Below are 27,599 nucleotides of genomic sequence, written 5' to 3' on the forward strand. Positions count from 1 at the left end.
CCCCGCCACGCACCTCCTCAATCACCGTCCGTGTCTTCTTCAGGTTCCTCATTCCCGGGCAGCAGCTGCGACGTGCGCGTAATCGGCGCGCCCTATTCGATCGCGACGTGCTGCACCGCCGCACTCAATGGCGGACCGGTAGAAGGCGCCGTGTGCGCCGTGGATGAACAGCTCGTGGCGCAGGATGGCAGCGCGAAACGCCCAACATCCGGATACCAGGGCTGGCGGGGCCCGTCGAAGGTGGAAAAGGCGCCTGCAACCGGCGCAGTTGAGGTGCCGCAGCTTCCTGATAGGTACCTGCTCGGGCGTTGAAAGCAACGTTGGCGTCGGGGTCGGCGCATGTGCGGCAGACCTGGAAGAGGTATTGTGCGGGTAGGGCGGCTCGAGGATGAGCCTCTGGATCTCAGGCGGGATTCGGTGAAAGGGGAGATGGTTTCAAATAGGAGGTGGGCTTTTGTCAGATTTCTGACATTTTGGACTGTCCCTGTGGATACAATTCAATGTGAGTAGTGACAAAGGGACGGGTATGGAGGGTCTTCCATGATGTGCAAGGCAGTGGAAGATCGTGCAAGTGTCGGAATGCCGACACAGGCTGCGCAACATTACATGCTCGGGATTTCACATTCAGGCTGCAACTTTGTTACACGTATTCTGGTCGCTCGATGCTTTGTCATGAACCAAGACAGTGCGCAGTGCTCCTCGGAAGAGAATCCATGTAACACGAACTTGTTCTTGGGCGGCTAGACAGACGAATTTCACCAGGCAGAACATGTTGAATATACAAGCAGAAAAAGGCAATGACACCACCAAACAAGCTCCACATGCCGGCCATATTAGACCTAGTCAACGTGTCTACTACGATCCTTTGAGAGTCTGATTTGTTTCGGCGCATAGTAATGAGACTGTGATAACGCATTAGGTTGTGGTCCCACCCAGAATGTTGTACCGGATACCAAAGTCTTTGTGATGGCCCTATGATAGATCTCATACTAATCTAAACTACTTGTGTTGTCTTTGTCTCATTTCCTAGATGCAGCACCTATCAAGAAGCAGATAGCGCGAGCTTGTAGACTGGACAGGGTCGTGTAGTCAAACAGCGTCGGTAACACCCAAACATATCGCGCCCCAGGTCACGATAAAAGACGTCATATGTCGGAGAAGACAAATATGTTCCGGGTGCCTGATGGCGTTTCTAGCTATGCGGCCCCTACTGTACAAATGTACCTGCTCCTTGCTGTGGATCTCAGACTACCCGGTTTCCTTTGGCCCTCTCGCGTCTCTTTCAACTGCAGTAGCGCTTATCTTTGTCACTGGAAGATAGGGCGGTAAGTAAATGGACATAATGGGTGGTCAAGTTTCACTGGTGTGCGATGTGACATATCCATGGATGTCTAGTACTACTACCCAACCCGTCGTCACGGCACGCGCGTCTGGCAACAACTTGGTTCTTAATCTGAACGAACCCCCTCCATTCCCCAAAGACAACTGATGATTTTTTTACACCAATACATCTGGAATTCAAGCCCTTGCCACATTTATGCGAGCTCACGAGATCGCTTCTACACTTTGTCGTCAATCTACATTCGAGACTGATATCTGGAGTCTTCTCGCCACAGCGCAGACCGATGCTACCATGCGTCTTCCTTTTCGATCCAACTTGGCTCAACGAAACGAGCCGAAGGAGCAAAAATATGACCGCATTGCGAAGATGTTCGTGAAGGAGTACAAGGAGAAGTTAGTTGCACGGGTATTTCTCGAGATAGGTCGAGGCGCCCAAGACTTTTTCAGGGAGTTGTTGAAGGAGAATGGAATGGATGGACAGGTCATATGGGCCTGGAAGAGCCTGGAAGACCTGGAGAAGAGAATTATGGGTGTCCATGAGAGGGAAAAGTTTATCAAGTTTCTTGACCTCGGCAGAAGATCTGCCGAATCGGAACAGGCACTCATGAGGAAGCTTTACCAACATGCCGACCTGGATAATCTTATATCAGTATCCGTTCAACTAAGGCCTCCCAGAGATATTCTGGAGAGCACGAGAACACTCTTTGCAGCGCTTTCGAAACGGCCTAACTTCAGGGTGGCTGACAATTATACGCAATCTATCGACGCTCAGCGAGATGAAAATATCAAGATATACGGGTACCAACCATCGATACAAAATGTCCGCGACCCCTTCGAGTACGAGTCTTATAGACTAGTCATCCATGGAAATCAGGCGCCCGGAGGCCATGCTGATGTCTCGGCTTCTGATATTTTCTCCTCATATAGAATCGAGGTTCGAGTGGAAACACTCCAACCAAAGGCGTGGGCGGAAGTGCATCTTGAGGTGTTCGACCTGATGAGCGGCCGAAGCGGCGAGAGAGTTTTGAAGCCCAACCTGGAGCGGTTGCGTCGTGGAGCCAAAGCTGGATCAATCACAGCTGACATATCGCTCGCTGAGCAAGAAATCATGCTCACGCTGACTGAATATGCCAAGTTCCGCAAAGACCTTTTGGAGCTGGCGGGCAGAGGTTGGCGATACGCTGGAGACGATGTGATGGCGGGTGATCCTTATGAAGACGATGTGACAGAAGGTTATCATTCTGGAGACAGAACCGCGGTCCTGCATTTTGCTTGCATGGCGGGCGGCCAAAGCACGGTAGCGAAACTACTCCCCGGTCTCCCCCGGACCAGGGACTACGCTCGAAAGGTTCTCGGGGGCACGGCGCTTCGCTTTGCCTGCGTCAGTAGATGTCCCGGAGTGGCAAAGCTCTTGCTCGCCTCTGTGGACGAAATCGATCCCCGCCTCGCAAACGCATGCGCCAAAGAAGTGATCCGCTACGCCCTCAGGCATGGCAATGACGATACAGTGAAGACGCTCTTGGCCCGCCTCGATGACGCCGCGGTACGCGCTCAGGACAAGTTTGGGGACACGTTGCTTCATTTCGCTTGCAGGCTGGACCAAAACATCATGGTCAGGATGTTGATTCCTCGATTTGATAAAGACAGTCTCCAACTGAAGGGAAGGGCTGGTTTGACGGCCTTTCGCGAGGCGCGCGCGCTGGGCAATGACAGAGCAGCCGAGGAATTCGAGGGTCAGGTTGATTGCGCAGACTTGGCTGCCCCATAACATCTGCCAAAAACGGCACTCCATGTTGCGGCAAAGCTGTACTTACTCGGCGTAGTGAGAGGATTCCTTGGCAAAAGCCAAAACAAGCGTGGATGCTCAGGATTGTGAGCAAAACACAGCTCTTCGTTATGCCATCGACAGGAATCATCATCATCTTGACAAGACGCTCCTCGATGCCGGAGTAATTCAACATATCCTTAATCGCACGGAACAGACAGTCGAAGACATGCTAAAGTCACCTGGGTGTTTGCCCGTGAAGAGGCAGCTTCAAAGGAAAAGCATGGTGAGGCGAGCGGCAGCCGTGGTAGTAATGGCTTTTCTTGGACTGGTTGGTTACTAATCTAACTTGATAGTTATTTATCTGGTACTAGATGATAATGAAATGTCTGAATTAGTCTCAGGGTATCTCAAAGTGAACTAGAGCACAAAGGAAAAGAGAGTCGTGCCTCCTTGAACATGTTGGGGGCGTTGAAAAGGAGTCTGGGCGTAACATGATCAGTTCTGATGCCGGATCCACGAGCCGTCCCGGCGACAGGCAGATTTCATCATGTGTGCTCGCTTCTTCGACTGTGAACCCGAGTTCAGCTTCAAGCATGAATGGCTTTCTGTGTGTAGTGTTCGGCGTAGGCTGTGCTGCGTTACTCCTGGCCGGCCGCGAGCAACCACATGACTTCTTATATGCAGCTCTCCAAAGTTTAAATTGACCCCCTACAGCAGAAACGACCGGTAGAATTCGGGTGCGTCATTTTCCGCTGCTAATCTTGGCTCTGCCTTTGTTCGATACTCAAACATGCCGTGGTATCTGATGTTGTTCGTCACGAACGTGGATCGTGTTGACGGTGTCGGGGCACGCAAAGCTGGTCTTTGAACCAGCGAAGCGATGTCACACGATTCAAGATCCAAAAGTACTGCTGAAATACTGGTGGACTCTGCTTGTTACGACGACGACACGGATGCGATCTAGTATGGAAGAATCACTGTGGTTCCTATTTCCCATATAAACTAGAATATCACTTGAGCTATACATGTAGCTACCAAATGTACAGTGTTGCGTCTTCTCGGCATCCCCCTTCTTTCTTGGGTCATTGCTGATGAGACTGTTGCCGGGCTCTTGGGGGAGGTCATTACCTGCGTAACCCACCTTCTCCAAATCACAATAATGATGAACAACGACTTTTGCTGCGACTCCATTTGTAAATCTTCAACCACAGCCCCTCCTTCTCACCTTACGCACCCATTACGCATTACGTGGCAAGCATAGCAAGGTCGCCAGTGCGACTTTGCCCCACGCAAACACCAACCAACAGACAACTTCCACGATGCGACTAACCGCCGGGCAATAAACTTTCCCAATTCTTTCAGAAGTAAGTGGTAGCACACGCGATGCGGAAAACTTCGAATAGAGCACGCGACGACGTGTGATTCATCGGTTCAAACTCAAAATGCGGTGGCCATGTGTGAAGCTCGTGGGAGAGGATGCTCGAAACCAACGACTTGGCTGGCTGATGGCCGAGATATAAATACATACGCAATGAATGCGTTTTCTTTTCTCTTGTGCTCTTCCTGGATTCACCGAAAGATCTTCAAAGCTCCCCCTCCTCCTTGCTTCTTCTCCAAAGAAGAAAATAAACAACAATTCCCTTGCGGTAGCCATCATGCCGTTCAGCAAGAACACCGACTTTGGTGCCATCACGCCCGACCACGAGGCATGGGGCGAGACGTTCAAGAAACACGGCGAGCGGTTCGAAAACGCGCGTCACGTTGCCGAGCTCGATCCGGAAACGCAAAAGCGGTTGATCGAGAGCGCGAGCGTAGCTAGGCAGAAGAGATCAGGCCCAGAAGCCAAACCCCGAGAGAAACAGATTGACGAGCTGCGGGACGAGAAGTTTGGCGCTGAGCAGTCGATTGCCCGGACAATGGTCGCCATTCAAGAGGTCCGCGAGGCGTATGCGGAGAAGGAAGCGGCACAACGAGCTCAGAAAAGAAAGGGCGTTGGGAGTAAGGGAGGTAAATAGACGCATCGCGCCTTTGGAGCATCTACTGCCTCTACTGGCAATGTTGCGCGTCACAATCCAATAAATGACGATTGCACTCGGATCTCGGCACTTTCTGTATCCTCGCCTTTTCTCTAATCTCCAAAGTTTGTGGAAAGTATTCGGATTGGGCTTTTTCTGCGTCATCTATCCATCTATTGGAACATGCCGAAAACACGGTCACCATATCCGAGGGCTGCCGTACGATTCGAGCCAGAGAGGAGGCATCATTCGACCCGGGCCTATCGTTCCGTTCGTAGAAAATCTTTGGAAACCGCTGATTTGCCAGAGCGATGTTCGTAGAGGCCCTTGGAAAAGGCCAGACTCATGCCATCTTGGTTGGACCGCGCACCTGAAGGCTTGCCCACAGTACTGGCGTAAAGAGCTACAGCGGACGAGATAAGCAAGCTCCCAATTTACAGTCCCCTGGATCACGAGACGTTTTTGGCAACGAGGATGTTGCTTAAATGTGAATCAGGGTGGTTCAAGATGAACGGCCCTTTGTTGCTGAGCGATTCCGGGATACAACGATCAACCACACCAGGCATGTGATACAGAGCAAACAGCTCATAGAGACATTCAGACTCTGAGTAATCTGCACACCATGCATCGACCTGTTCAGCTAGGAGACGCTTCTGCAGCGATATGTACTCTTTTACGGATTGCAAGGGAGGCACAGTCTGCGCAAATCGATCCGCAGCAAAGGTTTGCAGATTGCCGATCGATGGCTGGCCAGAGTCTGTGAGAATCTAAGATCTCAGCGCTGATCGTCAAATGTTTACGAGATATCGTATTGTGTGAAATTGCAAGCTGGCCGGCTGTTTAAACTCGAGGCAGCGAAGCTGGTCGAGAGAGTCGTCGACGTCTTCATGGGGAATTGCTTGCTAGTCGCCTCATTGGCTTTCTTTCTTTTTTTTTTTGGATTGATCCCCCTAGAAGTGGAAAACCCCTGTATCGGGAGCAGGGAAACACACAAAGACAAGCCGCTCAATCAGTCTCCGACCATGACCACGGCAAGGAAAAGAGTAAGCGGCAAACGTAATTCTCGACAGATATTGAAACAGATCGCGAGACAGTTTTTCTGAAAGCCATCAACTTCCGGCCAGCCTTGTCGCTATGCAAACTCTCTCATGGTGCGCGACCCGGGTTGCTGAGCTATAGTGTAGAGCCCGGCGCGGCGCGGCGCCAACGCCGGCCCCGAACATCTCGGCCCGGAGAAAGTTGACGCCGCCGCGGCCCGCCTCTTGACTCTTCCAGACTGTGGTTGCTCGTTGACCGGTAGATTCAACTTTAGCTAGCAAGAATAGCAAAATGCATTCTATTCTTTCCATTTTTTCCCCTCCTCCTCATTCTTCTTCTTCGTTCAATTTTTTCACCATTCTCTTTTTTCGGCTCGTGGGTGCTTCCGTCTTCCGAATCAGCATATTAATATCCTCACTCACGCGAGCATCCTTCATTTCATTTCCGAAAGAAAAGAGGGGGTGGCTGCCGTCTATATATGTATTATCCCTTTTGCTGCTGGTACGTGCTCATATTTATTGGCTTGTTTGTTTATCGCTGCAATCTCTACTTGCTCTGTGGACCGGCGGCCCACGTATATGAGAGCATAACCCACCCCGAGGCTCACCGCGGCGACGTTCCGTGGGCTTGCCGCCTGCAGCAAAAAAGATGTACTTGCCGCAAAAGCAAAAAAAAAAAAATAAGAAAAAAAAAATCCCTGCATTTCATTTACTTATCTGGGCCGTGTAAGCACCGCCTCCCCCGCGGTTTGGGGCAAGACAGGATGCAACAACGGTAAGAAATGCAACTCTCCCCATACTCAGTACTCTGGGGCACACACATGTCGTGACCTGGAGAAAGGGCAAGGGGGGAAAGGGGGGGAGCCGCTTCGCCGACTCGAGCATTCAAGGTCCGCCCACTCGTACTGGTAATCACCCGGACGGACCCCATGTGGAGGTCGTGGGCAAAACGACACAAACATTTCGTAAGAAGAATGTCAAGAGAATGCCAATGCCCACCCTCCGAGGAGATGCGCTAAAGCCGGAGCAACAGCCGGGGTTCGCGCTCTGAGCTCGACAACACTGCGCAGCGCGGCTCGCGATCGGAGGAAGTGGCGCTAGGAATCATCAAGGTGGCGGCGCCTTCGGGAAGGAAGCCAAGGGGAATAATCAACGGCAACTTATGCCAACGCCACGACCAGCAGGGGGGCAGGGGGGCTTCACAGCAAAAACCCGAGCTCAAACTCTGCATGCCGTACGCTCAAGATCCTCTAGTGCAAATGGCTGGCAATCCACCAGCATGGATTTTATTAAGCATAGCGGCTCCGTTCCGTTGGGCGGTGGGTTCCGACCGACTTGCGTGATTCGTCGACTGCGACCCCATTTGTCCACTTTCGACTCGACGTCCTGACTCTTGCAATCTTCTGACCATGCCTTCCCAAGCATTGTTATGCGGTGCTGCCAAGGTTCAAACATTGGCAGGGTGTATGGAGAAAAGCGATGACGGATGTTAACGGAGAGTGTGGAGGAGAAATCTCTTCGCTCCCCCCCAAGGCTCAAATACCCTACCCCCAGATAGCCTTTTGGGGGAGCGAGCCAATTGTGCGTAGATGATTGGAACCCTCCCCAGAAGTCCATCTTTATTATTGATTATTGTTCTCTTGCGTGTTGGCCCGCCGCGTCCGGGGTCGTTGGAAGCTTTTCCGTTCCTTTGCTCGCTGGTTCGGTTTTAGTCATTGCCTGTCTGCGTGTGCTTATCTTTCCTCCGATGCTATACATCCTTGGCGAGAAGGCGCCCTGTTTTTTTTTTCTGGTGCTCCTGGCCACAATCGGTTGCCCTCGGAAGTAGCGAGTAATAACGAACCCTCTCAAGCAAGAAGCAACCCACCGCCGGTCTCCTGCTGGAGCCTTGTCCACTCCTTGATAAGAAAGGGTCTCGTAGTCGCAGCTACTTTTCAACCCTACCTCTTGTCGCTCCTCTCTTCTCTCTTTTCCCCTCTTGTTACTCTCGCGTCTGTTGTTGCTGCGTGCTTTGACCTCATTCCGCAGTGACACCATGACCAACAACCAGGACACCATCGAGCAGCCGGCCGACATTCGCGCCGTCGGAGGCGGTCCCACTACCAATGCAGTCGCGGATCCGGAAAAGATTCAGGAAAAGTCGAGTTTCGAGGATGATGTCTCCAAGACGTCCAAGCCCAAGGAGGGCGTGGTAGCCGATACGCCCGACGGCGACGACAACCTCTTTGGCGGCGGCAAGACGTACCGCACCATGGGTCTGTGGGACACGATGCTTGTCCTTGCCACGAACCAGGTCGGACTGGGCATTCTCACGCTCCCTGCCATTCTCAAGACGCTGGGCCTCGTCCCTGGCATCATTGCCATTATCGGGCTGGGTGTCGTGTCCTGGTATACCGCGTACGAGCTTCTGCAATTCTACCGCGCCCACCCCCACGTCGTCAACATGGTCGACATGGCGCGCGTCGTTGGCGGCCGTCCCCTCGAGCTTATTTTCGGTGTCGGTCTGCTGTTCAAGGTCATGATGACGTGCGGCTCCGCCACAGTCACCCTCTCGATTGCCTTCAACACGCTATCGAACCACTCCATCTGCACGGTCGCCTTTGCCGCTGTCGGCGCCGTGTGCTGTTGGGTCCTCTGCCTGCCGCGCACCTTCAAGTTTGTGGCCCAGGCAGGCTTGCCTTGCACGATCAGCATCATCGTGGCTGTATTCATCGTCATCATCAGTCTTGGCGTGGCGGGTCACCCCCGCGGTGAAATCCACGGCTTCGCCAAGGAGGTGGTCATTGTCGGGCATCCTACCTTCCGCGAGGGTGTCAGCGCGTGCCTCAAGGTATGCTATGCGTATGCTGGCAACGTTGGCTTCGTCTCATACATGGCCGAGATGAAGAATCCCTCTCGCGACTTCCCCAAAGCTCTTACTATTCTGCAGATCTTTTCTGTCATTCTGTACATCCTCACTGCAGTGACCATTTATGCCCTCTCTGGTCAGGCAGTGCGCTCACCTGCACTTGGATCCGCGCCAGACATCCCTGCCAAGGTTGCCTACGCCATTGCACTGCCTGCGATCCTTTCCACAGGCATGGTCTTTGGGCATACTGCCATCAAGTACCTGTATGTGGTTGTCCTGCGAGCCACCAACACAACGCACCGCGCCACGGAAAACTCTGTACGTTCATGGGGTCTCTGGGTTGGGAGTGCCACTGTATTTTGGATTGTCGCGTTCGTCTTGGCCAGCGCCATTCCCATCTTTGACTCGATCCTGTCCATTTCCTCGGCAACGTTTGTCGCCTGGTTCACGTTTGGTGTCAGTGGTGTTTTTTGGTACCATCGTAACTGGCAGGAAAAGTTTGCTCGCAAAAATATTCCCCTGGCCATTGTCAACGCTCTCCTCATTCTCCAGGCGCTGTTTATGAATGGCGTTGGCATGTGGGCTTCTGTTGAGGGTCTGCTCGATGTGTATCGCACGCCTGGTAAGCTAGAGGGTTCCTTTACTTGCGCCGACAACTCAATCTTTTAGACATATCCAGTTAAACGAGTTGATGCTGCATAACGCTTGAGATTATGTATATAAAATGAATAACGAATTAAAAATTCCTTCATACCAGCTGGTGCGATAGCAAATATGCCGTGGTATAGACGTTGCGGCCTTCGACGGACTCGGGGGAGATATTGATGGACGCATAGTATGAATCCCGAGATCGAAGCTGTAGTGTCTGGGTATCGAGTCTCGAGTTCGGTTGTTTTGGCGGGTTCCTTCTCATACTGCAAATCACGCTCTGCCCTAGAACTTGGTCAACTCTTCATCCATTCTCCAGCGCGTATACCCCAAATACATCACATTGATGCCTTCCAGCGAGTAGCCATATAGTGAGACGTTCTTCTATTTCCCACCCATTTTAACACAAGTTTATATACAGTTGGTAATGGCCGCCCCCTTCCCTCACAGTGCCGACTCCATTTTCGTCTGGCTTACTTAGTTGCTGCGAGCACCGTCCTTGGACTCTCGTAACTCGTCCATCTTGGCGACTCGCTTTTTGAACTCGACGTACTGGCACTTTTCGTAGCTATGTCTCTCATCCTGCGTAATTGGGGAAAAAAATGAAAAGAAAGATAAAAGATTAGCATCATGCCACTCTCGGATCCCCGTCATTCCACGCTTGCGATTCGTCTTCTTACCTCGCACTTCCACGGAGCGTACCACGTCGATTTGCGGCACTTGTTGAGGGGAATCAGGAGGTGGGCGCAGCTATCTCTGTAGGCGTGAGGAAGGCGAGCCTCGCTCATCTCCTCGCGGGTCGCTTCTGCATTTTTCGCATTAGTCCGAGAAATCGATCGAAGCGACAAGTATCCCGTCGGTGCGGCCGCGGCCGACTTTTGAAAGCCCGCGCCGGGGAGAGGGTGTTACATACGACGCGCATCGGAAGCTGTGTCGGTGGCCATATCGTCCCGGGTCAATTTGGGTCGTCTTTGTGAGTTTCCAGGACGGCACAGGAGCGGAATTGGCGTCGTTTGGGATAATTGTCGTTGGATTGGTAGCTCTTGTGCTTTCCTCTTTGGCGGGCAAAGTTCGGCCAATGGCTGTCGAAAATGTGGAGACCTGAAACATCAGGCAGAAACTAGCCAGTCAGTTGCAGCACATTGCCAAGCATCACAAACTTGGGTACTCTTGAATTCCTTCATGAACGACTGGTGAGAGGGGCGGGAAGAGATGAAAAAAAAAAATTGAATGAAGCTTGAAGCTGACAGGGTTTCGGATCAGCATCTTCTGGAAGGTTTCAGCTTCTCGCGGCAGGTGCAAATACCTCTCATGCAACCCCTTCGACATTCTCATGCTACTACGCCTGTCGCTCTCAAAACCACTGCAGCTTCCGAGTCCATCTACCGCGGCGAATCCAGTGGCCATCTTGGTCTGGTTATTTGTTTTTCTTGCAGGCGCCAGGTTCAGCGTCCGCGCAGACCGCATCTTTGACTCATACCCGTCGCCAATGCTGTCCTGCCCAGTGGTCTGTCCAGGCCAGCCAACGCCATGGAACCGTAAAACCGACGACACAAACCAGCAACAATCAACGTCTGCCGTCCACCACTGGCATACATACGGGCATCCATCCTGCAGCGCCAGCTCACCAGATCCATTCTCGGATGGTCCTTTGACACTTTTACTTCCCTGCTCGCCCGTGGGGCTGGGTCGACGCCGCGGCGCCCAATTTTGCGAGTCGGCCCAACCTCGCCGCGAATGATTGGCCCACAGCGCTCCGCGCAGCGCCGCAGGCTTTCGTGAGCGTTTTGCTGGCACCGCCTGTGGCGGCTTCACGCTCCCGCAAAATTGTACCAAAGTAAATTACTTACAGGACGAGCCGACGCGGTCGTCTTGTTCCTGGCCGTGTTCCAGATTTCCGTGAAACGCGGTCGCGGTCGGCACGTCAAGAAGCGTGTCCGACAAGGGTTCCCGATGCGCGCCGCGATGGTTGTCCTACGCAACCACGACCCTAGTCTTCATGCACCAACTACCGTCGAGCTACACATGCACACCCATTCAGACATATAAAGATGTAGTATACGTACTCGTAGATTCCCATCGTCTCTTCTCGCCACTATTGCATTTTGATCATATTCAACGTCCTCTTTTCTCCTCGCCCTCCAACCTCCACCACCTTTGAGAGACGTCCATCTGCAGCTCCCCATCGTCACTCGGCCATTCTTTACTTGACAGAATTGTTCCTCGTTTTACAGTTCTTCGTTCGCTTTCTGACTGTCATTCAACTATACTAGATTATAAAGACTTTTTTGCTTTTTTTGTCTTCATCTACATTTATACTTTTAATAACCCCCGTCATGACACCCTCGACACCCTCGACACCCTCGACACCCTCACAAGATATCATTGCCTGGCTGGTGCCGGCATCCAACTGCCCGGCCGCAGAAAGGGCCGTCCACATGTCCGAGAACGCCTCGCACCTCTTTCGTTGTGCCGATGCCGACTTTCTCTCCTCCCGCATCAAGACCAGCCTCCTCGCCGGCGGCGGCGGCGGCCCTCCGCGGCACGCCCTCGCCCTCACCTTCACCACGCGGCCGCCTCGACGGCACGGCCGCTTCGTCCTCGGCACCGACCCCCGCCACTGCGACATTGTCCTCCCGAAGCTGGACGGCGTCGCCCCGCAGCACTGCTCCGTCGGGTTCGACGGCCTGTCCCGCCTCACGCTGGACGACTTCTCCGAGACGGGCACGCAGGTCTGGTACGACTGGGACTGCGCCGGCGACCGGCGCGACCACTCGTGGCTTCTCACCAGCGGCTATGCCGACGACGCCTTCCCCAGCAGGGTGCAGTGCATCACCGCCGACATACAGGGCGTCCGCTTCCAGATCGTTGCCAACGACCACTCGTCGGACAGGGACGCCTTTGCCGCCAAGGTCGATGCGCTCTGTGGGCAGTCTGAACCCGCTGCCGCGCAGCTCGATGCTCTCTGGAGCGAGCCGCCGTGCATTTCGCCATTCAATGCCCTGACGTTTTCTGCTCTTCCTGTTCTGAGACACATCATCGTCAAGAGTCTGGGAAACAATCCCGATGACCAAGTTTACCTCTGGGACATGGAGCGCCCATGGGAACCCATGGTTAAAGCATCTGCGTAGATGTAATCATACAGTTTGCCTACATCCTCACTTATTAGCGACGTCATTTCATTTGTCCTCATGTCGGAAACGGGTATCACAGAACATGCAAATTAGCCATTCCAGATTGATGTATAGTATTTTGATCGCGTTTTTGTTATCATTTTCGTGCCATTTTTAAATAGAAGCATTGAACAGTGCTGTCAATGACATTTGACGTCTTCACATACTCTATTAAAAAAATACAACTGACCCAAGTCCTTCTTTATACAATAGAAGATCTCCTTCAAAGTGGTAGCGTCATCACCTTAATCATCAAACACAATCTTCGTTCCGTCAGCCAAAGGCGCTGCTGCTGCGGTCTCGGTCTCGGCGGCAGCTGCTCGCTCTGCAGCTCGCGTAGCTTCACGTTCCTCGTGTGCCTTCTTCTCCTCGTCCGAGAAGAACCGCGTCATGCTAAACTCTGGGGCGCGGCGGCGCTCAAGTCGCCGGTTCGTCCTGTTGCCGCGACGCGTCTTGAGAGCCTGCGCTTCCTGCTGTACGAGCGTCTTCTCGCTGGTCTTGTCGAGCATCGTGCCCTCCAGGCTCAGATAAGTCGTTTCACCGCTCACGCCGACGTCAAAGTTGCGTATTCGAAAGCGTATCTTGCCCTTGACCTTGTCGCCGTTGGTGTCAACCCAAAAGCCAGTGCTGTGAATCTGATGCACGACGCCATGTTCATCGGGTGCAACAATAGATGCCGTCTCTTCCATGCCCTCGGCTTCAGGGTCTTCGTTAGATACCCACTTCCAAGACGGGGGCAGTCGGCGAGCCTCGATAGAGGCATTGAATTTGCCAAAGCACACCACACCGATATGGCCTTCGGTCTGCAGGTTGACACTCCCTTCCATCCAGGCACCACGACTGGGTAGAAACAGGTCCACGTCGGCCGTAATCCAGCCAAAACCAACGCCATACTCACGCTGAGACTTTAGCGTCGTCACTTCTTCGTCGTTGCTAGCAGCGCCCACGCGGCTAGGCTCGTCACCGAGCGTCACATTTTTGTACTTCATGAGAACACCGCGCAGTGATGGCACGTACTTGTTCTGTAGGTGGCGCAAGTAGTGAAACTCGCAGTTGGTGACGGGTTGCGCCCATCCAACGGGGTATATGGGTTCGTATAGCGAGACTGTCTGGGAGAAGAAGGGGAATTGAGGATTGGCAGGGATGTCGGGGGGTTGGTATATATCTGATATGGAGTTGATGGCGGGCTCGTCGTCAATGTCCATGGCGTCAGCTGCTTGTTGTGCGGATTCGCTTTCCAGTTGAGACTGCGCCAAGGCAGCCTCTGCATCTGTATCTATTGCGTCGTCATCGTCACGGGCCGTTTTGGACTTTCTTTTTTTGCGTTCAGCCTTCGTCTCGCCATCAGTGTGCTGCTTCTTTGACTTCTTCTTCTCGCCCCTTTCTGCATCTCCTTGGCCATCGTGCTTGCTCTTTTTTTTCTTCTTCTCCTTCTTGTCGGCTACATCGCCGCGATTTTGGCTGGCGTCAACAGAGACGCTCTTTGACTTTTTATGCTTGCGCTGCTCCTGGTCGGCATCGGCATCCTCTTCACGGGAGCGCTTCTTTTCTGACTTGTGTGTTTTTTTGGCCTTCTTGTCCATCTTGGGGGAGACTGGCTCCGGCAAAGTCGCGGCCGGCATTGTGGCAGCGTGGTTGTGTCGCGATGCAGTGGTGCAAATTGAATTGGTGAGTTGAATCAGACGCTGGTAAATTTTTTTGCGGGCTCGTTATCGATTGCCTGGGTGGGGGCCAACTGACCGAACATTCACCTACCCTATATCGGAATCCTGAGGTGCAACAAACTACTCTCCGTATAAACTACGGGAAATCTGATAGAACCTCCACGACATTATTCATCATCCATCTGGCACAACTACTGTTAATAAACCATGTTCTCACTCACTCACATCTTGTGCCAAGTACCACTCGCAATTAGGACATTCCTTATCTACTGCCGTACCGTCACAAAACTGGTGCTCGACACCGCCACTAGCTTTTTCTGCTTGCGTGATGGAGCTTGCTACGTTGCGTGGAATCAACCAGGGGTTAGTGAAAGTATTTGTGGCATTTCAGTTTATTCACGGTTTCATCATGTAGCGAGTCGGTCTCGTTGAAGCTGTTCGAGCCAGTTACTGTACGCTTATCGGTACAAAATTGTGGTGAAGGAGGAAAGATCAAGTCTATGCAGCACGGGAATGAGCGAATTCGATTTATAAAATTGTGACCATCTATCAGTACAGAGCCCTCGAGCCAATACCAGCGCGGTGTATTGAACATTGGTCAGGCTGTTAGAAAGGGTTGCGACTCTTGCTAGTCCATAGGCGATGGTGGCGTGACTAAAGACACAAGCCCAACACTTGCCTGGATCCATGGGTATCAACTCTGGCTTTCTAGGATAAAAAGTGTCCGACAAGCGTCGCCCGCTTGATTACCCCCGGATGTCTCGGCCTGACAGCTTTTGCGGGAAGACGTTGTTGTTGACAAGGAAATTGGGCGAGCCACGAAGATCACCACCGATTCTATCCTTAGTGGCTGTCAGTTCTAGGAAAGAACGAACCTTGCTGCTAGGCTGGCCAAAGACTGCCATGGCGTTCAAAGCCAGGCCGCTGACATGGGGTGTAGCCATGGAGGTGCCGCTTTGGAGAGACTGGTCAGAGTCGCTGCGCCAACCGGCGGAGAGGATATCAGTGCCGGGAGCAAAAATGTTGACAGAAGGTCCATAGTTGGAATACTCCGCGACCTCCCAGTTTTGGTCGATAGCGCCAACTGTGAGAGCCGCTGAAGCCGAGGCAGGCGACCAAGCGGAAGCGTCCTCGCAAGCGTTGCCAGCAGCGACCACCACCAGAACTCCTTTTTGGTACTTATTGCCAAGACTGATGCCATTGTACCCCCTTCTGATGAGGGTAATTATGGCCCTAGAGCATTGATCCCCTGCCCACGACACGTTGATGACGGCATTGTCCTGGCGATTGTATCTGATGATATGCTCAATGGAAGCCGCTATGGCGTGGATGAGAATAGTTGTCCTCGTTTCGTGTTCGTAGCCCGCTACCTTGACACTGAGCACTCGGGCCTGCTTGGTTACGCCGTACGTCTTTGCAGCGATAGTCCCAGCAACGTGGGTGCCATGACCAGTGTAGTCTGTGTAGTCGGGCATGCCGTCCGTCGTTTGGAAAGTCCAGAGATTCTCTGCGCGGCCTTCAAACTCGTTGTGCGTGACCCGAATCCCACTATCGATAACGTATGCGTAGTAGGTCTCGTCGCTGGGCCAGAGTCGAAGCACGTATGGGAATAGGCCCTGTTCTTGCAGATAGGGGCTTACGTCGTCGGAAGAGCGATGACTGATGGCGTGGAGATTCCAAAGTCTGGTGTATTGGAGCGCTTGCTCGCCTGCCGGCTGGGTCGGACTGCTTGAAGCTAGCCCGAGAAGCGCGGCGAGCACTACTGAGGCTTTCATGTTGCATCTACTTGAGGAGAAGAAGAGAAGGAACAAATCTGTGCAGAATCGAGCCAGCGAGTTGCTTGATGGTCATTTCATTGGTGCTAAAGCTATGCTTGGGCGGGACAGCCGGGTGCTCTTATACAACACAAAAGAGGTCTCGGCAGTTGTCACTGGAAGCATTCTGCCTTGGTAAATCGAGACTCCTCTTCCTACCCTGGCCATGAAGGCTCACCTTCTGTAGGCCATTGTACCTGCTGAGCTATTCTATAACTAAGCAATTCCGAAAGACACCAACTACCAAGTAGAGATTCAATTTTATACGGAGCATAAATGTGATTATCTTCTCGTAAATACTTATTATGCTAAGCTAATGATAATAATCTCAGACCGGCATATAGAAGTAGGAGTACTTGTACTGAGTAGAAGATTCCAGAGGAAAGAAGTAATCATGAATGAACCTTGGTTTTATCTAGAGAAAATAGCAGCTATACATTCAGATAGAAGATATAGTAATTTCCCACTAGAAACTCTAATAGAGTCTGGCATGGTCTCATGTGGGTCGCATGATATTCCTTTTCGCCTAGATGGTGAGTTCGTGACTCGCTCACAGGATGTTTGCATAATTCGAGCGCTTGGGTCAATTTTGCACAAATCGCCAGGCCAATTCTGATAATACTCGCACAACTTCATCACACGCTACTTGTACTAAATAGAGGTGTTTAGAGATGCTAAAAGAGGTAAAGTCATGCCTTTTCTGCCTGACGCAGTACGTAATAATCGCCTAGAGGCCGTAACTTGAAATTTCCGAACATGATCCGAACATAGCACCTGCCAAGTAAATGAGAACTTCTCTCAAACTTCTGGCATCTCTAGCCAGCTCTCTAACAGTACTTTCACAGTAATTTCGTGTAGATGACTCGTCACCCGTAAGTAGACTCGGTAATGCGAAGCCAAGCCCTGAGTGGTCGATGCTACAGCAATCAGAAAATGGGTACTTTAAATTGCTTCTAGGAGATTATGTACATGCTATCATTATCGCGTGAGCTCAGCATTCTCCGTATTGCCTGGGCTCGGAATTGTTCTTTTTCGGCCGACTTCTTCGCTGGCTGTTTTTCCTATAAAATCTCTCTTTCACGTCACCCTTAATGCATCCATTCATCCGGCGCACAACTCATCTACTTGTATCTCAATTCCAATTTTACGATAGAACCAAGCCACAATGAAGCTCGGGTACTGGCCTCTGGCCTTCGGGTTAGCTTTGCCAAACGTGGCAGCCGCTGTGACGAGCGAGGAGCTCGGGTAAGAAGCTTGTATTGGGCAAACTTGCCAGATTGTTACATGCTCCGATGCTAAACTATATCTACAGCCATATAGTGGTTTTCAAGGAAGGCGTGAAGCCTGAGCACATTGACCGTCATATTGAAGACGTCCACGAGATGCACAGAGGCGTGGGCGCCAGGGACGGAAAGGATTCCGGTCATGGCATTCACCGTATTGTCCGCCTCAAAGACATTGACTTTCACGGTTATACCGGCAAGTTCAGCCCTGAAAACCTCGATATCATCAAAAAGAGCCCTCACGTAAGCATCGCATTACCTGCCGCTGAAAGCTGAAACCATTTCGCAAAACGCTAAATCGGTTTACAACCCAGGTCGAATTTGTCGAGAAGGATACAATTATCGTCCTTCCGGACGCTGAATCACGACAGAGACCCGCAGTCGAGTCTCAGCCTGCCAGTGTAGAACCCCCGATGGATTACACTAGTTTTGGGCTGCTGTCCAGAGGACAGGGGTAAGTGGCTCTTGAGACCATTCCTCGTCCAAAAGGGCGAATTTCCTAACTTGCAATCAGTTACAATTCGTTTCTGGAGAAGGGGAAAATCAGTGAAGCCGTCGTTTGGCCCGAGAAGAAGAAGAGAGCCGAGGCAAATGAGCAAATGGCGGTAGCTGGCAACGACACGGCTCAGGATATGACTGCTTTTAACTTTACGTATCCCACGACCGACATCGGTGACTTTGAGAGTGTCGATGCTGCAAAGTACTTCACGGTTCCCGAGCCTGAAGAGCTTGAGGAGCTGGTTCAAAAGGAATTAGAGGAGCTAGAGGAGAAGAGAAAGAAGGATGGAGAGGAAAAGAAGACGCCACCCGAGTTGAACGCCCGGCAGTCTCGCACTGGGAACTCAAACTGCGCAGGCACTTTACAGAAGGACTACAAGTTTGTCCAAGACTACAAGTATGTGGCTGCTGTATCGATCTTCATGGTGAACTAATATGTGTTGCAGCACCTATCTCAAGACCCTCGGCATTGGCGGTGGCGCTACCATCTCTGGTTGGGGCCAAAGTGCTTCCTTATCTGGTCACTACTTAAACCAGGCTACAGTGAGTTACATCAGACGTCCAATCCATAGTAACAAATGAGGCTAATCGTGGGTCGTAGTTGAATGTAAACAGCTTGACTTATGTCGTTTATATTAATGTTGAGAAACAGTTGACTCAACCGAATGGTTTTCAGCTTAACATGAAAAGTTACCGGGCTGGAAAATTTTTCAAGGTCTATGGTGACCGGTGGGTTCATAGTATGTCTTTCATTTGTCCTGGAGCCTCCCAACTTGAATCCATTTTCTAAGGCGGGAACATTTAGGCTTCAAGACCGGCGGTAAGATGGTAGCTCGCGTCACGTTTACCTCAAAGGAAGGCGCGAAGATAACGGACGTGAAAGCTCAGTAGGTCTTGCCACGTCATGACTGACAGAGGATACTAATTTGCTTCACCTTGTCAGTGCCGAGGCTGCATTAAGTCTCTGGGGTGCGAAGGGCTACTTGAGCGCCGACGTTCGAAACAGCATGAAAGAGGCCAGCAAGCACACTAATGTGGAAGCCTCTCTCTTCTTCCAGGGCAACTTGGGTGCTTTCATGGAAAAGGATAAAAAGTCTCCCAAAACCATATCTGGGTCTATAGAAGCGGTATTTGAGCAGCTCAGGTGGTGGGGCGATATATTCGAGAGCCATGCCTGCCAGCACAACCATTTATACGGGTAAGATCAGATTTACCACGCCGGGCTGGGAGACATTCTCACGGTTTTACTAGTCCCCTTCTGGATGAATGGAGCGTGGTGCCAGGATTTGCAGATATAGAAGACAGTGTTGAGGAGATTCCTCGGTATGACCTTGCGCATATCTATGTAAGCTTCATTATGCAACTCCCCGCGCACTTTTACTTACCTGGGATTAAAGGCTCTTCAGATTCTGGCCCTCTTGGTTAAGGTTGAAGAGCAGAATACGATTCTACAATCTGGTAAGATTTTCCCCTTCTGTGTCACGATCGGGATAGTCCAACGCTGATTTTTTTTTTTCACCTTGCTATAGCCAAGGACCTCGACGACAGCAAGAAGCAAGAGGTCTCGGATGCAGTCATTGACATGATTGAAAAAAGTCAGGATTGGGTACGTTTACAGCTGCTTTTTGCACCACAAGACACAACAATTAAGACTTGTGCTAATTTCTCCGGTGCCAGGTTCAATCGGCTGCGCAAGATCCGAAAAAGGCCAAACGAGCGGCCCGCCAACTCATCAGGGATTTTGGCACTGACTTTATCGACAAGTACAAGGGAGACGTGCTCAAGGCACTGGTACCGGTACCCGCCAAGCCAACCGCCCCTGTAGACTGTTTACATGTTGGGAACACCAAATATTCCAAGTGTATGAAACAGCCCCAAAAGCCTGGCGAAACTGCGGATGGAAAAGAAATGCTGGAGCGTTGCTCGCAAGAAAGCAAGCAGGCACAGCAGGACTGCCTGGCACAACTCCCTAAGTAGCTGTGCCTGTTAGTGCATCCAATTAAACATCATATAAAGCTTAACAAGCCTGCTTTCTCTTTCCGCCTTTAGAATAGCGCCTCTAGATAGCTCTACCAGTAGTTACGCACTTACTAAGGCCTCTGCTAGGTAGAGATTGAACGAATGAACTTTTTACTCTAGCTAGAGTCATGGAATCCTACTACAAGAAAGATGTACTAAATCTTCTTAACGGGTTAAATCTAGAAATACTTGTTGAATCCCCACAAGCTTTGTTTCGAGATCTGATACAAATACTTTGGAGATGAAGGTTGTATTCCGTCCCGCAGGGCAGGTGCGCTAGAATCTCGCCCAGCCTTTGTTTGACCGGGGAAATAAATAATAGCCTTCCCGTTGGTTCTTCTAGAAAGCAATGGCCGAAGGAGCGAGCATGCGACGGTGACAATAACAAGGACTGCATGACCTGCTCTGTCTTGGTGATTGTATATGCAGTTGCAACAGGGGGCAACTGGCGACTGAATCAGATGACAAGACTAAATCAGAGGACAAGATAGATCTAGAACGTTGCCGGGACGATGACAATGTCGCGCAAGCGTGCACGGGCAGACGTCGAAGCGCAACATGATGAATGGTGCACGCACGGTGATGTGCGGTGCGGTACTTGCGGCAAAAGGCTCAGCTCGGTAGGGTTGTAGGCATGTCCTGGCAGCTGAGGGGGGCCCAACGCGCGCCGCGCCGGACGCAACCCTTTGTTCTAATTGCCCGCCGGCTTTGATTAGCAACAGTCCGCCGCACCCGAGGAACCTTTTTTTTTTTCCTGTCTTGGTTGCTGCCAGTGTCCGAAAAGTGCCAAAATAGCCAGAAAAAAAAAAGGGACACTTATCCAAAACCCCGCCCCCCACAGTTCGCCGAGGTTCTATGGCGGCCACCGCGCCGGTGCGGCCGAGCAGCGGAAAAGCACATGACTAATGGCCCTAGCAGATTACGCCGGCCGGTGGGTGGTAGATTGCTAAGGTTTGGTCAGACGCATCAAGGCTAATCCCAAGACAGTTGCACCAGCCGAAACAAGTCCCTGATTTCCGATTCTTCTCATACTCTTTCTTTTTTTGACTTTTATTTTCTTTTTATGCCATCGTGCTCATCATATTATAATACCGACGACGACGACGACGCCGACGACGACTGCTTTCAATCCCATCCTGTCAACGATCACCCGTTCCTCTGCACGCCGGCTGTTTGCTGCAATTGATGCGACACCGGCTCTCCAGCCCCCCCACGACGCCAACCATGCCTTCTCCCGCAGCCAGCGACCTAGCTGAGACACACCAGCTGCCGGCATTCTACTCGCCGCGCACTGCGCCCGTCGATGCCATCTCTGGGCATCACAGCGACGCCGCCGCCGCACACGTAGAAGACCTATCATTGTCCCCCGCCGATGCCGCCGTCGCCGACACGCCCTCGTCCCAGCCCCCGCCGCCGTCGCTCCTGTCGCCGGCCTTCACCCCGCCCGCCACCCCCGGCACGCAGACGCCGAGGACCCGGGGCCCTCGAAGCGTCCCCGTTGACAGCTCGATCCCCTCGGGTGGCTGCGGCACCAAGAAGCCCCGTCTGCTCGAGACGCTGCCCGAGGTGCAATGCCTTGTGCGTGCGCGCATCCCGACCGTCAACGGCACCGAGATGTTCCTGCACCTCTACACCAACAACGTCGACAAAAAGGAGCACCTGGCCATTGTATTCGGCAAGCACATCCGCAGCAAGAGCCTCGACGCGCCCCGCGACGGCGAGACGGAGATGGATCGCATGATCCGCGGCGCCTACACCGGCCGTCTCTTCCCCGGCCGCACCACGAGCGGCATGGAGGGCAGCGAGCCCAACACGCCCGTGTCGGAGCCCGCGACCGCCAAGACGGCCGACGCCCCGCTCGTCCGGATCCATTCCGAGTGCTATACCGGCGAGACCGCCTGGTCCGCGCGCTGCGACTGCGGCGAGCAGCTCGACGAGGCCGCCCGCCTCATGGGCCTGCCCGATAACGAGAGCGGCGGCATCATCATCTACCTGCGGCAAGAGGGCCGCGGCATCGGCCTGGGCGAGAAGCTCAAGGCCTACAACCTGCAAGACCTGGGCTCCGACACGGTCGAGGCGAACCTGCTCCTCCGCCACCCGGCCGATGCCAGAAGCTACGGCCTGGCCACGGCGATGCTGCTCGATCTCGGGCAGGACAGCGTGCGGCTGCTGACAAACAACCCCGACAAGATTCGGGCCGTCGAGGGCCCCAACAGGGAGGTGGTTGTCAAGGAGAGAGTCGCCATGGTGCCGCTCTCGTGGCGCGGCAAGGGCGGCTTTCGAAGCGAAGAGGTACAAGGTTATCTAAAGACAAAGGTAAGATCCGACACACACCCACACACACTCTCTCTCTCGTCCATTTGTCAAATGTGCAGAATCGCGCCCTAACAAGCTCGCCGCAGATTGAACGAATGGGACACATGTTGGATATGGGAGGCATGTCACAGTAGCACCGTGATTTTTTTTTTTTTTCAACACGGTAAAAGGAAACAGCATTGCACATAAACATGGCGTTTTTTCGGCGTTTTATTTGCCGAGTTCAATTTGGACTCGTAATACTACGGCAGCGAGCTCACGCGACCATAGAAACCAAAACTAAATACAATCACCACGCCGGTATCTGGCACTTGAATCTACGCGGTGCTATCGAGCTACCCAGCATGCAATCGTTGATACGTAAATTCGCCTCTTTTGATTCTTCTCCTACAGCTCCTACAGCTAGTCGTCTGATGTTGCTGCATCGCGTCCACACCACATGTAGCCTCCTACATATGCGCACCTGATGCGCCACCGCGCGCCCCACCTTGAAATTTCACTGAGCGCGATAGGCTCTGCGCCAGTCGCCAAGTAGTTCCAAACCTTTTTCCTCGACAGACTCGTCTTCATTTCGACCAGACCTGCCATGGCCCTGTTGAAAAAAAGTTCGACTCAACTTACTAGTATGCGATACTGAGACCAGAACCGGACTATCATGTCATTTGGCGATATCCGGCTGCGGCTGGTGATTCGCAGGCACACCGTGCCAGACGTCAAGCTCGTTTGGCCGTGTTCGCCCTCGGATGACTTGACCATTGCCAAGCTACTCGGCCAGGTCAACGAGGTGGTGCCCCTCGAGGGCGGCGAATGGGGCCTCGAGGACTACACGGTAGAGCTGGGCGACGGCAGCAACGGCGCGAGCTTTGAGTGCCTGCACTTTCAGCTCGTGTCGCGCATCCTCAAGGACGAAGATCAAGTTTTGTAAGTGCGGCGGCGCGTGTCATATAATGACGACGAACCTAACATATTTGGGGGGGCGCAGAATCCGGCCACTATTGAGCGACGACCTCAAGAGACGACGACGAAGCGGACGGCATCAAATTTCCCACGGCGGCAAGCACCTGGTCGACGGAATCGCCTTTGGCCGACCCTGGCTGCATGTGCCCGGCGACCGCCCGGCTCTCGAGCTTCCGCCGCGCAAACGAGCGCGCATCGCCTACGGTGACGAAGACGAAGACGACAGCGACTCGGACGCCGGGTCTGAATTTGACGCCGATTGGGACTCCAAAGACGAGCTGGAAGCCGATGACGCAGAGCACGCCAGCGGCTCCTCGTTCGAGGATGAGCAGGGCGACGACGACGACGACGATGGCGGCGACGACCTGCTGCAGGAGCTGGAGCTGCTCAAGAAGGACAGGCGCGACATTTCCGAGGCGTCAAGCGAGAGCGAGGATGTGGGGTTCGGCCTGCTGCCCATGCTGGACTCGATGGCAGCGCTGCGCATGGCGTTTCCCAACATTCCGTCCTTTATCATCCAACAGGAGCTGCGTCGCCAGAGCCAAGATGTGCGGGATGCGTATAGACGTCTCGCCCAATCGTACGGGCCGACGCTCACCTATGACGAGATGATGGACTCTGTCCTCACGGCGTCGCGACCGCCAAACACACCTGTCACTGCGCGACTCAAGTCGTTGGGTGGAAACACTCCGGCGCAACCAGCTACGTCTCGACCTCTGATTGAGGTCGTGGAAAGTCGAGAAGAAAAAGAAGGAGGAGAAGAGGGCGATGATGAAGAAGAAGAAGAGGATGCAAGCTTGAACGAGAGTGGCAAGGTTGTTGGCCTGGGTATCCGGGATGTTGACGTTGGCTTTGATGACCAGAGTGAGAGTGATGACGATACTAGTGACTCAGATTCGGACTCGGAGGACTCGTCGGGTGGCGCTTCCTACACGCAAGTGTCAAGTCTGGCAAGGAGGGGTAGTGACGACGAATCAGATGATTCCTTTTCTGACTCTGATTCTGATTCTGATTCTGATTCAAGCTCCGAGTCGGATTCGAGCGATGGAATAGCTACTGCCAAGCGTCGAGACTCTGTCAACATTCTGATCAGCAGCGAATCTGATTCTGATTCTGATTCGTCAGAGAGCGACTCCAGCTCTTCAGAGGACTCTGATGCCGGGCCGATGGAAATTTCTACGTCAAGGATCCAGACACTCTCCAAAGCCGTGACACCACCCACACCTTCGGTACTTGTGCCTGCGGTTGCTCCTGGCTGTGGTCTGAGCAGGACACAGAAGCGAAACGCAAGAAGAAAACGCAGCAAGCAAATGCGCAATTCGGTCAATGGGTCGGAGGCATTAAATGATTCTACACCCGACGAAATCATGGCCGATCTCGAAGCTCGCAAGGCGGCTCTTCTCAGCTCACTTGCCAGCGGGACTCTGCAGCCTGAGATCACAGAGTCTCAGACATTAGAGCCGTCAACTAGCGAGCCGGTCGACAAGGCGCCGACGCCAGCGACAAACGGCGCGGGAGGAGCACACACGAATGGCGAATCCGCAAGCCCCTCACCAAGAAGGCTCAACCTGAACGCTGGAGCCAGCAAGAGACTCCTTTTCGGTGCGCTTGGTCTCCGGGCACCCAAAAACAAAGCAGACGAAGAGAAGATTAAGCAGGCTTTGATGAAGGGCGTCAAGCCTCTGACCAACAAACGACTAGTGGAGGAGGTGGAAGAGGCGGCGCAGCCAGACACTGCCATGGAGGACGACAGTTGGCGAGACAAGATTAATTACCGTGCCGTGGAATGCTGCCACAATGGCATTGTCCTAAGCGAGCCACCGTTCCCATTTGTGCAGCGTTGGGATCCGCAGCAGCAATACAATTCGATGCGGAAGCGCAAACGGCAATCCCAGCATTACGAAGACTACGAAAACGATGTTGCGGACTACGATACGCCGGCGAGGACGGCTTCTCATGAAAAGAACAAGGTTCAGACGAAGGATACATGTACTGAGGACGCGCTGGGACTCTCCAACGGTCACGATGACGCCGACGATGCTGCGGTCGTGGAAGATTTGCCCCCGCTCCCTTCCGATCTCACGTCACTGGTGTCATTGCAACAGGACGCGGTGGCTCCTGGTAACCTCATTACCTGGAAGCAGCTGTCCATGTCAAAGGCGACCAACTGGCAGCCTCAGCTAGCCTCATTTACGGGTGTTGTGCTGCCGGGCTCTGACAGCAACCACATCAAGGTGGTTCTGGCCAAGCGTGACCGGGAATCAAACGACCACGCGTACGACGAGCATACAGGGCAACGGATCTACGAAAAGTTTGAAGCACCGGTGCTGGATGACGAGGAGGAAGACATGGAAGCAGACGACGGGCACCGGACCCTTGCCTGGTTCGAAATGATGGAACCACGACTCATTCCCGGATCAGCGCCGGCAGGGTTCGTCGAGATGGCTCAAGGCGCTGATGTTGTAGAAGAGGTAAGCGCAGACAAGAGCGGCCGTCCGTCGACGGGACAGCCTGAGACGCAGCAATCGCGCGCCGAAATTCAGGGGAGCGCAGAGGGCGCCGCCGACTCGGCGTCGTCAATCCACTCGGCACAGCGACCGCATCATTTCGAACTGCCTCTAGCAGACGACGGACTGATGAGCGCGGCGAGCGACAGCCTGGACACGGGCCGGGCCGCATTCGGCGCACCGCAGCCAAGTCAGGAGGACGCGGCGCCCAAGTCTCCCAGAGAGGGCCGTCAAGAAGGAGGAGCTGCCGCTGACCAGGTGGCAACAGGATCTCTCTCCGGGAAGCCAAGTCTAGACGACGAGGCCGGCGACACGACGATGGACGGCCAGGACGCGGCCCTGCGCAAGTCGACGACGACGGGTGCGACGACAAAGAAGAAGAAGACAAAAAAGAGCAAGGCAACGATGGAAGCGTTGGCAGGGAGCGGCAAAGGCGATGCTACTACGGTGGTTCCTTCGTCGCTGGCGCCTCGTCCACAAAACAGTGGCGAGAACGGCAACGAGGACATGGCGGTGGGCGACTGGATGGCGGCGGAGCACGAGGAGGCGGTGATCCCTGAGACGCTGGTGGACGCCGGGGCGGCGGTGCCGGCGGCTGTCGGTGGAGTTTTGGACAGTAGCCCGTTTGACTCGCTGGAGGACCTGTTTGTCACGGCGTCGTCGTCGCGGCCGTCTCTGGAAGCGACGGCGACCAAGGCGAGCTCGCTGCCCGTGCTGCCGGGCGGGCGGGGCAACGACGCCGAGTACGAGGAGGCGATGCGGCGGCTCGACGACGACGAGTCTGACGGTGAGGCGGAGACGCTGTTTCCCAACGCGACGCAGCCGGCGGGGGCGGGGGCGGGGGCGACTGTGAAGACAGCAACAGCAGCAGCGGCAGCGGCAGCACTGCCAGCCGTGCGAATCAGCCCACGCAGACAGGCCGGGGCGAAGAAGGAGAAGAAGAAGAAGGAATGGGTAGTGCCCGAGGGCAGCCAGGTGATTACGCTGAGCTCCAGTCCGGCCAGGGCTACGACGACTCGACGCAGCGTGAGTCTGGGGCTGCACTCGGAGGACGAGGCGAGTCGGAAGCAGCGGTCGAAGCTGAGGAGCCGGTCAGGCGAACGGGGAAGCTATTAATAATGGAGGAAATCGTGTCACGTCGCGACGCGGACAAAGGATGGATATACCCCCCATTTTCCAAAGATGGAGCAAGTTTTCAGTCTCTACGAGGATTTTTTTTTTTGGGCGCTGTACAAATTATAGTAAACTTTTTGTCAATGTGTAAATCTAAGGATGTGAGATGGTTTTGAGAGTACTGAACAGGGATGGTTGCAGACGGAGTGCCAGTCGCGAGACCAAGTAAAGAAAGAAGAAGAAGGCTTCATGCAATGATGTATGTCTTGGGCGGCGGGCCGAGTCTACCGTGATGTGCGTGCCTACTACCTACCTACGTATCAAGTACCAAATACCTACCTCCAGTATGCACCCAGCTAGTAGGTAGGCAGGTAGGTACCTTGATCAATGATGGGCGCTTTTCTTCAGCTCAACAGCACCAGCACGAGTATCAGGACCAGCGTCGGTACCGGCGTACTAATGGCTGTCAAAAGGCCCGGCCAGCCGAGGCTTGGCGGGGGAAGAGATGGTGATGTGCTGGCGACCGGTTAGGGCTGATTAGTTAGTTTGGTGGTGGTCTCGGGTGTGGAGAGTGGATGGGGGGGGGGCTTGACCGCCT

At 53.4% G+C, this 27,599-nt stretch overlaps 9 protein-coding genes across 9 annotated transcripts; 6 read left to right on the forward strand and 3 right to left on the reverse strand.

Moving 5' to 3' along the window:
• Positions 1–1,633: 1,633 nt before the first annotated feature.
• V2A60_009578 (ankyrin repeat domain-containing protein) lies at positions 1,634–3,109 on the forward strand (the record flags this gene model as incomplete). The annotated part of the gene is made up of 1 exon (XM_083260843.1): positions 1,634–3,109. The coding sequence occupies one exon, from the start codon at positions 1,634–1,636 to the stop codon at positions 3,107–3,109; it is 1,476 nt and encodes a 491-aa protein (XP_083116969.1).
• Positions 3,110–4,764: 1,655 nt separating this feature from the next.
• V2A60_009579 (uncharacterized protein) lies at positions 4,765–5,124 on the forward strand (the record flags this gene model as incomplete). Its single annotated transcript, XM_083260844.1, has 1 exon — positions 4,765–5,124. The coding sequence occupies one exon, from the start codon at positions 4,765–4,767 to the stop codon at positions 5,122–5,124; it is 360 nt and encodes a 119-aa protein (XP_083116970.1).
• A 3,072-nt stretch (positions 5,125–8,196) lies between these two features.
• On the forward strand, positions 8,197–9,678 carry V2A60_009580 (transmembrane amino acid transporter protein-domain-containing protein; the record flags this gene model as incomplete). The annotated part of the gene is made up of 1 exon (XM_083260845.1): positions 8,197–9,678. One exon carries the CDS (start codon positions 8,197–8,199, stop codon positions 9,676–9,678), a length of 1,482 nt encoding a protein of 493 aa, XP_083116971.1.
• A 456-nt stretch (positions 9,679–10,134) lies between these two features.
• V2A60_009581 (NADH-ubiquinone oxidoreductase B18 subunit-domain-containing protein) lies at positions 10,135–10,601 on the reverse strand (the record flags this gene model as incomplete). The annotated part of the gene is made up of 3 exons (XM_083260846.1): positions 10,135–10,239; positions 10,338–10,462; positions 10,571–10,601. 3 exons carry the CDS (start codon positions 10,599–10,601, stop codon positions 10,135–10,137), a joined length of 261 nt encoding a protein of 86 aa, XP_083116972.1.
• A 1,392-nt stretch (positions 10,602–11,993) lies between these two features.
• Positions 11,994–12,788, forward strand: V2A60_009582 (uncharacterized protein; the record flags this gene model as incomplete). The annotated part of the gene is made up of 1 exon (XM_083260847.1): positions 11,994–12,788. The coding sequence occupies one exon, from the start codon at positions 11,994–11,996 to the stop codon at positions 12,786–12,788; it is 795 nt and encodes a 264-aa protein (XP_083116973.1).
• Positions 12,789–13,075: 287 nt separating this feature from the next.
• On the reverse strand, positions 13,076–14,452 carry V2A60_009583 (DNA-directed RNA polymerase I subunit RPA43; the record flags this gene model as incomplete). Its single annotated transcript, XM_083260848.1, has 1 exon — positions 13,076–14,452. One exon carries the CDS (start codon positions 14,450–14,452, stop codon positions 13,076–13,078), a length of 1,377 nt encoding a protein of 458 aa, XP_083116974.1.
• A 788-nt stretch (positions 14,453–15,240) lies between these two features.
• Positions 15,241–16,269, reverse strand: V2A60_009584 (S8 family peptidase; the record flags this gene model as incomplete). Its single annotated transcript, XM_083260849.1, has 1 exon — positions 15,241–16,269. One exon carries the CDS (start codon positions 16,267–16,269, stop codon positions 15,241–15,243), a length of 1,029 nt encoding a protein of 342 aa, XP_083116975.1.
• Positions 16,270–17,473: 1,204 nt separating this feature from the next.
• Positions 17,474–20,066, forward strand: V2A60_009585 (uncharacterized protein; the record flags this gene model as incomplete). Its single annotated transcript, XM_083260850.1, has 12 exons — positions 17,474–17,553; positions 17,621–17,834; positions 17,906–18,045; positions 18,106–18,486; positions 18,536–18,632; positions 18,691–18,829; positions 18,895–18,976; positions 19,033–19,287; positions 19,341–19,434; positions 19,487–19,547; positions 19,619–19,695; positions 19,767–20,066. 12 exons carry the CDS (start codon positions 17,474–17,476, stop codon positions 20,064–20,066), a joined length of 1,920 nt encoding a protein of 639 aa, XP_083116976.1.
• Positions 20,067–21,332: 1,266 nt separating this feature from the next.
• On the forward strand, positions 21,333–27,004 carry V2A60_009586 (GTP cyclohydrolase II; the record flags this gene model as incomplete). The annotated part of the gene is made up of 3 exons (XM_083260851.1): positions 21,333–22,424; positions 23,068–23,345; positions 23,407–27,004. The coding sequence occupies 3 exons, from the start codon at positions 21,333–21,335 to the stop codon at positions 27,002–27,004; spliced, it is 4,968 nt and encodes a 1,655-aa protein (XP_083116977.1).
• Between the last annotated feature and the right edge of the window lie 595 nt (positions 27,005–27,599).

This window comes from Cordyceps javanica, chromosome 7 (genome assembly GCF_051103115.1).
Source record: "Cordyceps javanica chromosome 7, complete sequence".
Taxonomy (NCBI): domain Eukaryota; kingdom Fungi; phylum Ascomycota; class Sordariomycetes; order Hypocreales; family Cordycipitaceae; genus Cordyceps; species Cordyceps javanica.